Source organism: Colius striatus, chromosome 8, assembly GCF_028858725.1.
Source record: "Colius striatus isolate bColStr4 chromosome 8, bColStr4.1.hap1, whole genome shotgun sequence".
NCBI lineage: Eukaryota > Metazoa > Chordata > Aves > Coliiformes > Coliidae > Colius > Colius striatus.
The window spans coordinates 13,391,774-13,405,189 of NC_084766.1; the positions used below are offsets into that span (position 1 = coordinate 13,391,774).

Below are 13,416 nucleotides of genomic sequence, written 5' to 3' on the forward strand. Positions count from 1 at the left end.
ACTACTGGGTATTATGCCTGAAGACCAACTGAGTGCTACTATTACTTTAAAAGATAGCATACTATCTGCAAAATGACATTTTTCACTACTTGTACTTAACCATCTAGTAAAGCCTTGCTGCAGAACAGGAGCACTAGAGTGAAATTAAAGGTGTCCACTTTAAGCTATCACCTGGAACCTTGCCTGATTCATCACTGAAAATCTGTCTCAACCTTTTTAGCCATACTTACTTCCTTTCACCTTACTCTTTACTTCCTCGGTAGCCATTACAGCCGTAGATCTGAGCTGTCTTGAAACTGCACTTTACAAAGTCCTGGCTAGAGAATAACCAATCCTTTTGGTCAACATTTGCAAGTACATGGGAAACAGCAAGGAGAGAGTAGTGCTGACACTAGTCATAGCATTAAGGGATTGTGGGACAGGAATTCATTAGGACAACATGAGTGATTAGCATCCGATTAAATCAGGTCAGGGTAATCAATCACTCTTTTTTAAATGTGGCCAGGAGAGCTCAGCATGCAGCACTGCTTCATCTACCATCAACATGAAACAGTTATACTACTTAACCACTTTATCAGTGATATCAACTGTGAAAATATACTTGAGAAATACTTGGCAGTGTTTTGGGGTTTTTTTCTTTAATAAACTCCCCTGAGAAATCGAAAACTATTAAAATCAAATTATTTACTCCTCTTAAGGATCACCTTAGTCCTGTTGTATAAAAACACAGTTTCATTATGTTCTTGAGAGTACATTTCTGCATAATACAATACCTTAAGTGTTACATTATTAGTTATTGTTGTATCAGTAAGTGCCATTCTGACCTCATTTACATTCCACAAATTCTGGTTTTGTCCTGCATTAGGATAAACATATCATCTGAAGTATCAGTATATTTTGTTTTGGGGGAGACAAAAAAAAAAAAAAAGAAATCCATTTCTAGTCTACTGAAAAAAAAAGGTTCTAACCTAAGCCACTAGATACCACTGAAATAAAATACCCAAATACAAAAATATAGGACACACACATGGCACATGTCAGGGTACAAAATCCATGGTGTTTGCAAGTCCCACATGGCACACACTTAAAATTCTTTATAAGCATTTTAAGCCATGCCTTTTTAGCATTACTTAGTTGTAACTATAATTTGATTCCTAGCTGAAGATCTAATTTCCTTCCCACTGTTATACTCAATTTTGTATTGCTTGTTTGTTTTTAAATTACCTGGGCACTCTGTGTTTAATTTAAAGCATCATCTGTCCCTGGCTCCAAAGACATTCTAGAGACATTTATGACAGACAAGCCTAGCCTGGAATCTTTTACTCAAACTGAGGACATTGGGGGCACAGATGAAAAACAACTCAGCTTTATAGAAACAGCAACAGATTAAGCTTTGGAAAGAGCAGGGAGGGTCCTTTTCAGCCCTTTGCTCAAGTCCCAGACTCCCTACAAGTCCCCTTATATTTTCTCAAGAAAACAAGAATCAAGTTTAAATGAACAGCACACATCTATCTCAGCCTCCTAACAGCATCACTATTTTTTTTCCTGAAAAAAAAAACCTGTTTCAGAACTTCCCCCTCCCCCTCCTTTTTGTGTCATTATTTTTAAATTTAATTTCCCTTCTAATATGCAAGTTCTAAGGGCTTTTTCCATGAGTATCTCAGATAATAGTTCAACTCTTTGTATCTTGGAGGCTGAAAGCTTTACATACTAACTATGTATATCGTCCATAGAGTATACGAAAGAGGAAAATAGACTATTCCTCATAATTCTCATTCTGGATGTAAGATAAACTAGAAATTTGTCCATTTTCTTGAAATTCCAAAACACTTCTCTCACATGAGAATATTTCAAAGATGTGCAAGACAGTTATGGTTTTACCTTCATGACTGGATTTTCAGCAGGTCTTGAGTGACTACTTCTCTCCTTTTACATTTGGAAGACAAAAATATACCTCCCTGCTTTTAAAAAAAAACCATTCTCTCCTCACAGCCACGGAAAAAGCAATTAAGTGCAAATGGTTCTTCTGAGTTTTGTATATACTTTTGTTGGTCCAAAAGAGGAATTCCACACACTCTTCAGTTTGTCAATGTTCACACTTTCAGCAAAAATGTCAATACCTGTTAAAAACTAGAGATCTTGTTTACAGTGACACTTTTAATTACTTACTAGAAGTCATCATTTTGTTATTCCTTCATCACGTGGCATTAACCACAGAAAAAAATATCAGGCCCTTAGATTTCTACAAGTAAAAACTGTATCTATGAGAACTGCAGAACTTCCTTCTGCTCCTCATGCAGCTCCACAGGGAGCACATCAGATCTCTATATCATGAGCCACACAAACACATAAAAAAAAAAATCATACCCCAGAAGCTGCCAAACAGTTGGGGTTTTTAAAATAAATTCTCTACAATGTCCCTTCTCTTTTTCTCCTTGTGATTTGATTTTTTCTTCCTTCAAATGGAAAAGATATCAACACATCTCAGAGGTCTGGCTTTCATGCACAGATAGAAAAATTGTGCACGTGGAGATACAAGCTGCTTGCAGCTTAAAATCATGCAAGACTAGCACTACAGACAGACAAATCCAATTGAAGAGCTGAGCTGTGGTGCACACAGTGGCAAGCTGATGAGGGACACAAAAGTCTTCCACCCCACCATCCTGAGTACAAAGTCATTAACAGAGGGCTACCAGCACTTTCAGTAGACAGGAGAAAGGAAAACCTCTTGACCCTTTAAGCAAACCATATACATGCGCTGAACAGATAGAAGGAACGGCTAAATGACAAGGCTATAATCATGAAACTACCAAGAAATGTCAGGTGCCTGAAAATAGAATTGCCACACATTTTAACTCTCTTAGCAACTGGAACTGATTTGCAGTTTGCTTTTTAAAAATGAATGCATAAATCAATTATTTTCAATACACAACAACGTGATGGTTGTTCTTATGTCAAGGGGTGATAATAAGCTAGAATACTGGAAATACAACCTTTACAATTCTTTCATCATTTATATTATGTGACCAAATATTAAACAAGGGAAGCAAGTCCATGGGAATAAAATGCCTCCATGTCCTTAAAATTATTCTAAAGTGAGGTACACTGTTTGAAAATTCTTGAACAACAACTCAACACATTCAACCCTGCAGAAGAATAGTCAGTGGCAGACCGGTAAACCGGTTTATTTACAAAAGTAAACAAACTTACCCGTTTATTAACTCAGGATGGCAACTGAAAACCAGAAGCTTGCCTTTTCCCTCAAATAAACAAACAAATGTACAGTTATTCTTAAGTCTAGAAAAAAAAAATGAATTCTCATTCAAATTCATTGAATAGTACAACCCTTAAAAATAATTCCCTCCCTTCGATTTGCATCTCAGTCACTGCACATCTTTTAGAAAAGCATGGATTATGGCTATAAAGGCTACAAGCAGTGATTAATGTACTGCACCTCTTAACTAAGCAATTACAGTAGCTAATTGTCAAAATCATTCCTTTGATTTCTGGTTTTAACTTCTCTGACTTCAATCCATTGAAACTTGTCATACATCTGTATACAAGAATAAAGATTTGGTTAAGTACCTCTGGTTGTGATATTTCCAAGTCTTAACCTTTTCCAGATAAGCTACAATAACTGAGCACCTTGTTTTCCATCACACCTATTTTCTTGACAAGTAATACACCTCTACCCTGAACTCTCTCCAATTTTTAGCATACTTTTTAAAGCATTTGTCATACAATAAACCTGTCAGTTGATAGGCAATAATTTGTTTTGAAAATTTGGCTCCTGTTTCTGGAGTAGAGCACTTGGTAAACAAATCTCATGCTCAACACAATGCCATCTTAAAAAAGCAAAGTGAAAAATCAAAGGTAAAAAATAAAAGCACACTTATTCCATTTTAACAAAGAGAAATGCCATTTGACTGTGAAAAGTCTTGCAAAATTAAGACTTTTAAAACATAAACTTGACCTGTATGATAATGAAGACAACCATAGTACTGATAGCAATGGACTGCTTTGAAGTAAAACAGGTTAAGGTCTCTGCTTTTAAGCAGAAGCATTATTTCCCACAAGCAAAGTAAATTAATGTGTTCCACAAACACTGTTGATACAGCCTTTAACACCTTCAGTTTTTAATGCAATTTCTTAAAACATTTCTAGATCCAACAATCATCAGCAAGCAATCCTAAAAAATATTTTTAAATAGAATAACCAAAATAGTTTCACGTAGACTCAGTCCTTTAACACATAGAATCAAAGAATAGTAGGGGTTGCAAGAGACCTATAAAGATCATCTAGTCCAAGCTCCCTGCTCAAGCAGGTCCACCTAGATCAGGCCACTCGAGAACATGTCCAGGTGGGTTTTGAACCTTTGAAGTTATACTATCAGAACAAATCTTAAATTATCATACTTTTGTAAAAGGATACTGCTTTTGTATGTGTTCATATACTGAAGTTCTGTTGTCAACTGTTAGATTACCACATTCCTCGAGACTTCTTGAAAAATCTAAGTGTCTTTGAATTACAGACAGTACTGCTACAAGCATCCTAAAGGCATTGTTAACAATAAGAACAGCAGCACAGCAATAATTTTTCACTTTGACAGGTGCTAAATACCATTGAATTTTATTATAATTACATTTTTATTGTAACTATTGCCCAGCACTCCTGAAATAACCTTACAGGAAGATCATTATAATGAATGGCCTTAAACCATTACTGTTCCAGTTGAACAATATTTGTACAACCTCCCTCCAATAGGAACAAGATCCCATTTAACAAAAAAGGAAGCATGCAGCTACTACAGCATCCCAAGAGTGTTAGGATCACTGAACTCCCTCTTATCCTAAAGTGCTTTACCATTTTGTCCTATGTTATTTCCCCTGTGAGTATTCACACTGCGGATGTATTATTATTTAGAATAATAAAAAACAATTCCCAATGTAAAGCTTACTTAACTCTTGTCAGAAACATTCCAATCAGTGACTGAGCAAGAGAATACTTTTACTATTCATTGTGGAATGAAGCTACTCTTTTTCAGTGAAATTTCAGACGTGACGGTCAATATGAAGGAAATTAAAAGCTTAATTCCAAGGAATTGTCCCACTATCTCCTGGACAAGAAAGAAAAACTGTGTTCCTCAGAAGCAGGTATCTCATGGAAGGCTTCAAAATAGCAGACTGGCTATAAGCTCATGTTCTCAACCCAAACAAATTTCTTTCATGGGTGCAACATGAGGCACATGCAGAAAGATTAGAACACCACAAATCTGATGGATGAAAGGACATCCGTCTGGATGCGGGAGAGTGCTAAGTGAATGGCTAACAAAATAATGAGAACACTGAAAAGCAAGTAATTTTAAGTAAGTTTATCAGATGGAAGCAACTCTATGTAGCATTAAACAAAGGCCAAAATGGGAAGAATGAAAGGCACAGGAATATGAAGCACCTAGCTTGGCCAACCAAGTGACCACAACCTGAGTGCAAGCAGCTCCTGCACACTTCATCTGCATCATTTATCAACATTTGCAAGGGGTCAGCCTACATCCCACTGAGTATAAAGGTTTTGTTTGTATTTTATCTTCATCTGGCCCAAGTTAAATATAATTTCAACTAACTTGTCTAATAAACCCTCTCTCTTCTCTTCTGGCACATCTGTAAAGACGGATATGTGTGTCCCATCAGCCAACAGCAAAAAAACAAGCTCTGACACACATTGCAGTGGGAGTTAGTGACACACAACAATAGTACAGCAACAGTAACTAGACCTGGCACATAGGTGTGATTCAATACTTCATATTGTGTTTGGGACATAAAAAGAATCACAAAGAGTATCATTCAGGCTTCTTGACCACAATATTAGATGTCATCCACACAGTTCAGCTTTGCAACATTGAAGTCTCCAACTCCAAAAACTTCCCATATTCCTTCTCTGTAATTGCCAAAGAATTTAGCCACCCTGTCCCATTCCGTGACAGCTCATACACACCCTCAGCTTATTTGCAAAAATAGAATCTGAAAGATTAAAGAGACATTTCTACTGGCCATCTGCTGGCTATCAAGACCTTCTACTCCATTCTGAACATTTCCAGTAAAAAACTACTTGATATAAATCAAATATTATTGCCTCTTGTATAATTCTACCACTCATAGAAGTTTGGTCTATATTTATAAATCAGAGTCAATGTGGGTCATTTTAAACATCCTTTAAAAAGCACAGTTTTAATTTCCCATCTGTCCCATAAACCACCACTGAAGAATTGCATTGCTGTATTGCACTCTGTGTCTCAAGTCTAAAAAATAAGGAGAGGAACAGAGAATCATATTTCAGTCAAAAGCAATATACCTTATTCTGACTACATAAAACACTTACTTTACCATGAATGGATTCATATTCATACTGTATACAATTATTTGTCTCCAGAGTTAGTGTCTCAACATTTTGCTATGTATATACCTATAGTGCAGCTATGTATGTACCCTTAATCTAAGAAGGGAGCACACAACTTATCAATTAAATGCATGCACAAACTCAGATAAAAATGTCACACATTCAGAACAGCTTCGGTCCCTGTTCAAGTCTATGACTTTTGCACCATAATCAAACAAAATCTTTGTCTTCACAGAGAGAGATCACTTTCCTTTCAAAGCACAACATAATTCAAAGCATCTTCGCTAATAAATAGATATGGAAGCTTTTCAAATCCCTCACTGCAGATTCTCCAGCAAGTTCTATTGAGATGAAAATCTCAGTATCAAAACCAGGTAAAACATTACTCAAGAAAACCATAAAACTACTGATCAGGTATACAAAACAAATTAACTCTAGAACAGGGAACAGCTCTAGTCTCGCTCGTTTGATTTTGGATTGTGGTTGAGGTTTTTCTTAATTTCAGTGTTTGAATAGTTCCATTTTTTAATAGCATTATATAACATTTCAGAAAGATTACATCAGAGAAGATAGAACAGCCTATCTTCTGTTCAGTGATGGGAAAGGGAAAGTGGGTTTATACCTAATACATCTCCACTTGCAAAAGCTTCTGCCAACACAGTTAAACACAAAGCAGAAATAGCATGTAAAGATACATGCATGTCTGATATTAAACCAGGATGTTAAGAATCTGCAAATAGCTTAAAAGTGAAGAGTATTGAAATGGGAAGGGTATTGAAGAACTGAAAACAGAAGAAAAGATGCCCTGCTCAAGGTGAAATGAAGTTATTGAAGCATATTCATTTGAAATAACAAGGAATTTTGTGAAGTTGAAAGTGAGAATTCAGACTAGAGAAAGATATTCCAAATAAAAATGTGGTGATAGTCTGAGAAATAATTATAGAATTTACATTTCTTTGCTCAGAAACACTCTCCAAGCCCTTGCAGATGTGACTTCTATTATGTCTAACATAATTATGAGATCAGATAACATAAACCCACATTAGTTGCCAGTTAAAACATTGTCTTTTGGATGCTGGCAGCCCCACGTCAAGTGGCACAAAGAACTCTGCTCTACTGATACCAGAATAACAGCTCCCACCATGCTGAACTCATCCAAGACAATTGCTCCCTGACTTCCTTATCTCAAGAACCAAATATTCATGTGTTCAGACATCATCTGTCCCTGAGCCCTTTCCTAATTTTTAACTACCTAATCAATTACCTCATCTATACAACTGTCAGTGATCCGCTCCCAAACAAATGAAGTGTTTGACAACACTGACACCAAGCGACAGCATTCAGAAAACAACCCCCACGTAGAAAGGTTGGAGCACTTCATCAGGACACTCAGAAAAAGGCAGTCTCTTATTTTGCTAAGAACATAAACAGAAGTGGAGACCTATTACAGGGGCCGACATTTCAGGGAAGCCAGGCATAAGTGACAGAAAGGATGTTCAACATGAAATACATGTTAACAATTCGATTTAACCCTTTATATTGCTAGCATGAGTCACAGACCACGTACACTGCAAAGTTTTAAGCAATTGAGCCTTGTAAATTCATTTCTGGGATTAAAAAAAAAAAATGGTTTGCATGTCAATATCTGATTCCATTATCTTCTGTGGATTTAGTTCTTTTCTTAAGTCAAAAACCCCAAACAGTACTTTTATGGCCTCTAGTTAAAAACTTTTATGTGCTAATTCAAAGTTTAATAGCCTGCTAAATCTCACTTACTTGCTTTAACTATCTTTCTCTCTGAAGAAATCAAAACCCATGCAGTCCAACATCATATGCATTAAACAGAATTGTCACCCTCCTACTGCTTACTTGGTGATGTTCTACAAAGCATAAAACCCTAATGATAGAACAACAAGCCTATCAAACATCAGTTTTACTACTCACCACGTTTATCCTCAGTATTCTCTCTCTTCTACCAAGCTTCCATGTTCTTACCTGCTGCCGTTTGTATGCCAAATAGTCAAGATTTTCCAGGTCTTTTCGAAACTTCTGGTAGGTTTTCTGTAGATCAGATTTACTGGATACTTTTCTTAAAGATTCAAATGTTCTTTGAAACTGGGAAGGTAAAAAAAAAGAAAACAAAACACCACCATTCACACAGTTGCTGCATTTTTCACTGAATTAGGATTTTACTAAATACTACTGCTATGGAGCTGTGTGACCTCTTGAGTGTACCACTTTCCAGAGATTCTTACTGTACTAAATACTAGTGCTATGGAGCTGTGTGACCTCTTGAGTGTACCACTTTCCAGACATTCTTACAATATTGCTTTGAAATCAATCCCAGGATTCAAAGCAAAGTACATATGCCCTGTTTAATTAAATTAAATCCTCTAACTTCATAGGTCAGACTTGCATAAAACAAAACACTAGCACACAGTCTCTAAAGGTTAGTTCTTCTTCTATTCCATATTACACAAATGAATATATTCATACAGATTTAATTCTTTTTCCAACTAACAAAAGCATATGAAACTTTAAACAGGCCATGAACTCCTCATTTTATCAAGCATAACAGTAGACCTTATATATAACAGAGAACCCCTTATCAAGTTAATTCACTCAAGAGTAATTTGCAAGACAGATACTCACCTTGGGTAATGTGCTCACATTCTGTACAAAAGCAGTGACAACACTAATTATACTTTGTTACAGATCTTACTTCTAAATTTAAAACTTATTTCATGCTTATACTGTTATTAAAAATAGTACTGGTATTTTTCAATGAGATGAACAATACCAACTCTGCTGTAGGGAAATTTAACAGAAAGGCTGATATTTTTGTAGAAGGAGAATGTGAGCTACAGTTTCCTTGCTACCTTCAGGAAATCATGAATCTTCTCCTATGACTTTCTCTGTTTCCCTATCTGTAATTGTTCTTCATCTCACAAGCATAAGAGAGTTGGAAATAGTTTGGAAATAGTTTGTTATCACAGTGATTACCCCTAGAAGGACGTCAATAATAATTTACTCACACTGATACAATCAGGAAGAACTACATGTCTTACAAATCCTCCAAAAGAAATTACTTAGTTTGCTACATTTACAAGGTCCTGTAGATGAAGTACCTACTGTAAGCTTACATGTAATACTGAAAGTTTGCATGTGATACTCCAGGAAATGAGGCAAAAGACCAAAAGAAAGGGACTGCTTTCCACTCAGTTCTGGAAAACCAAGAACTTCAGTAGCAACTACAGTGCACGTCTCTCTATACTTTTGCTAAAACTACAGTCGTTGAATTGGAAAGATGAATCACAGGAGCAGAAGATGAATGAAAAACTCCACTTTAAAAAACTGACAACAGAATTGACAGCTAGTGCTGACTGTGGCTGTAGACTGCTCCGCACTTTGACTGCTGTGAGCATTTGACTGAGATAAGCCCAAGTTGCATATGCTTCAGAACAGATCCTAGGTAATTCCTCTTTGAGGATAATGAGCAACTGGAGTGAGTTTCAGCTGATTATTTATAACAGACAGATACATAATGGAATCTTCGGGTAAGTTACCACTTCTTGTTTGCCATATTGGAGCCTTTACTTCAGTCTCCCTACTCTCATAACCAAGTGTCCTGGTTTAGGCCCATCAGGGAACAAAAGACCACGATTAGCCTCAAGTACCAAAGACCTGAGGATTGCCAAATGGCAGGGAGAGCTTAATTGCTGCTTAAGGTTCAGGACAAAACAGACCAGGAATATTGGCTTGGGGAAGAAAACAGAAGATAATGCAATATCAACTAAAGAATAACCATAAAACCCCAAAACATAACCAACATAACACAACACAGAGTGGTACAATGATGAAGACTCCAACCAGCCCTTTAAGACCAACTTCTCCCCACCCCTCCCCTCTTCCTGGGCTCAGAGTCCTGATCCCAATGTTTTTACCTCCTCCAATGAACGGCCCAAGGGGGCAGGGAATGGAGGTTTCAGTCAGTCTATTCCTGATAGCTTCTGCCATTTACCTCTCCTCAGGGCAGGTGGGCTCCACACCAGTCCTCCCTGCAAGTCCGTGTGGTACCTCACACACACACAGCCTGCACGGGCTGCTCTGACGTGCATTTATCCCAAAGGCTGCAGCTCCTCTCTGCCTCTCGTGTGGGGCTGCTCTGGGGCCCACAGGCTCCAGCACGGCCTGCGCCATGGCCGCCACCTCACACAGTCCCTCGCCCATCTGGGTGCTCTCACACGTTGCTGCTGGTGGCTCTCAGTCCTGCCATGGCCCTGCATGGGTTGCAGGGGTACAGCTGCATTCTCAGCACGGCTTGCAGAGGGGTCTCTGGTCTGGTGCTCCTCCTTCCTTCCTCCTTTTCTGACTGTGGGGTCCATGTGGTCACCTCCATCTTGTATCACTCTTACACCTCCTGCCAGCACTTCAAATTCCTGTCCCTAAATAGTGATGGCAGAGGCACCAGATTGGCCCAGCCGGGCTGGAGGTGGATGTGAACCCAGGAGCCGGGGAGAGTCCAAAAACTCTTTACCGGGTCTTTACTGCAACCCCGTGCCCCTGTTACCAAGAAAAAACAGCTCCTTGCTAAACCATGACACCAAGAAACAAGTTAAGGCAGTGTTTATATCTATTTTATATTTATCTTACAAAATTTAACTGGAGATGTTCCAGTTAATTTTAAATGTTTGCTGTCAAAAAATAAAAGAAAGCTTTCTCACTCAAAATATACATTACTCAATTCTGTAACAACATGGGTGACAGAACATAAATGCTAAGGCAAAACTGCAAGACTCTATTCTTTTCTGTTTGACTTTATTATCTTTCACTTTTTGTGGGTTTTGTTTGTTCAGATTTTATGTCAGTTCCAGAGTTGGTCTGAAAGTCTTGAATTTGTACTACTTTCTTGCATCAACAGTTTGAGATGACCAAAAGCTACCCATAGGGTTCCCTCTTATAAGTATGTAAGAAACTACTCATGATACATCCATACCAGTTCATCCTACAATCCTAGCTTTAAACCATAACATGCTTCTCCACAAATTACCAAAGCTGCTGCACTCTGTTGAGTAATTGAGGGAAAAGGCCTCTAATGATTCCCAGACTCACTAAGTGGACATAAAGTACAGTCTTTTATTGTGGTTTGGTGAGTTTTTTTCTTAAATCATCAACCTGTTAGACTACAATACAGTTGTACAGTTGAAGAATCATCATCCTCTTAATCCTTAATTAAAAAAGCACTTAATCCTATAGCTTCAATTCTTCCTTTGGCAGGAACCCTACTAGTAAGCTCAGTCACTTCCTCATGTCCTGAAGCAACCCAAACATTAATGATGCATTTGGGCTCTCTAGAAATAGATATAAGAACCAGCATGTGAGGATGAGTAAATACAAACCAAATGTGCAAGTGTAAGGGTAACAGACTTCAGTAAAATAGATGGGTAATGGCCAGGACATCCACTTACAAGAAGTCTGTCTTTAGATGCAAGGGAAAAACACTTGTAAAAAAATTGTCAAAAATAGATAAAAAACAAACAAGCAATTTCAAGAAATCACACATAAGCTCTTTTCACTGCCATCAATGGAAGCATGTACCTTGGACATACAAAGATTATCAGATGTTTTAAACTTCAAACTACATGTATATCTTTCTGTATCACTCTGGCATCAGTGTGAACCACTATTTTTAGGTGAATGGCAAGAAAACCTCTCTCACCAACTCTTTTACTGTCTAGAGGTGTTAAGAAATACTAGTACTCTAGAAATGGTCTTTCTCTCTCTCACCAAAAAACAAATAAAATACCATAAAATATCCTCAGGAGTTTTTTTTTTTGGTCAGTCATTTTTTCAAAGTACTGTGGAACATACTTTCTGTAAGTTGAGAAGTAGCATTCCTCTACTATTTTTGCACTCTGGTGCTAGAGGATAACTACCTAATTTTTCCTCCAAGAAAAATTGTACAAGTAGAGAAGAAATACCAGTATTTCAACAACTCTGAAAGCTGCTTCTGTTTGTCAAGATAGCATAGATACCTTCATAGCCCAGATACAGGTTGCATGCTTATCCGACTGGAAACAAACAGCCAATGGAGCTCTTCAACTTACTGAAGCAACTCTCACAGTCCCATTTTAGGTATCCCAAAGCAACAAATACCATCAAAACTCTGAAAGTGATAAAGATGGCAAACATGGATGGATCAGAAGTGTTATTAATATGGCCTCTTCATAAATATGATTAGTATGGTAAACTCATGCAACCTCCACTCAGATAATGACCATGGTTCTATCTATTAGTAAGCATAACTGAAAGCATCAGGACTAAACTTATTCAGTGTAATGTTAGAGACATGAGCTCTGATTGAAGTTTCTCTTCCAGTGAAACTGTTTGTAACAGTTGAGAATCCTCTGAGAAGTTCCTGATGTAGTCTTGTTTTTCTCCACTACTTTCAGGAGCCTTAGAACTTCTGCTCTTCTGTCATATATAACAGAAGTTAGGTGATGAGCTCAAAGAGAAGCAGCTCAGGCATAAATAGTGGTTGCATAATGTTTCAACAATAAATGCTATTAAATTGCACTACTTCTTAGGTTAAAATTTACTATGTTTGATGTTCATTCAATTAATTTATCTAATTCAATAAAGAATTCAAAGTCTTCTCATGTTGTTGCTTAGCTCTGTATCTTTCTGTATAAGGTTAAGGCTCACTGTTGCTGCCATATTCCACAGTTGCAAGTCAACTAACTCATAATACACGTATGGAATAAACAGTTATATTAAATGCAGTCACTGTCTGACTTTTAAATTTAGTTTAATTATCACATTTGATAACATAACTTTGCAGCTGCACTTCATAGCATCCTTTATGGAATCTCAAGGAAATAACTTCTGCATTAAAGAAGTTTAAGCTTGAGTTGAGGTGGATAAAATTCTGTCCAAGCTTAATAACCTTGACAAGCCTGGGAAACTCAATATGGGCCATGCAAATTAGCTAAACAAGAAGCCAGGTCACAAAACTAGATAATA

General features: G+C 37.3%; 1 protein-coding gene across 2 annotated transcripts in view; it reads right to left on the reverse strand.

The window, feature by feature from the left end:
• The window catches only part of CTNNA3 (catenin alpha 3), a 493,584-nt gene that overhangs the window by 449,075 nt on the left and 31,093 nt on the right, over positions 1-13,416 (reverse strand). For both annotated transcript variants that reach the window (XM_062001246.1, XM_062001247.1), the window contains one exon: positions 8,389-8,508. In XM_062001246.1, coding sequence (XP_061857230.1) covers positions 8,389-8,508 — 120 coding nt within the window. The remainder of the gene's footprint in view (positions 1-8,388; positions 8,509-13,416) is intronic.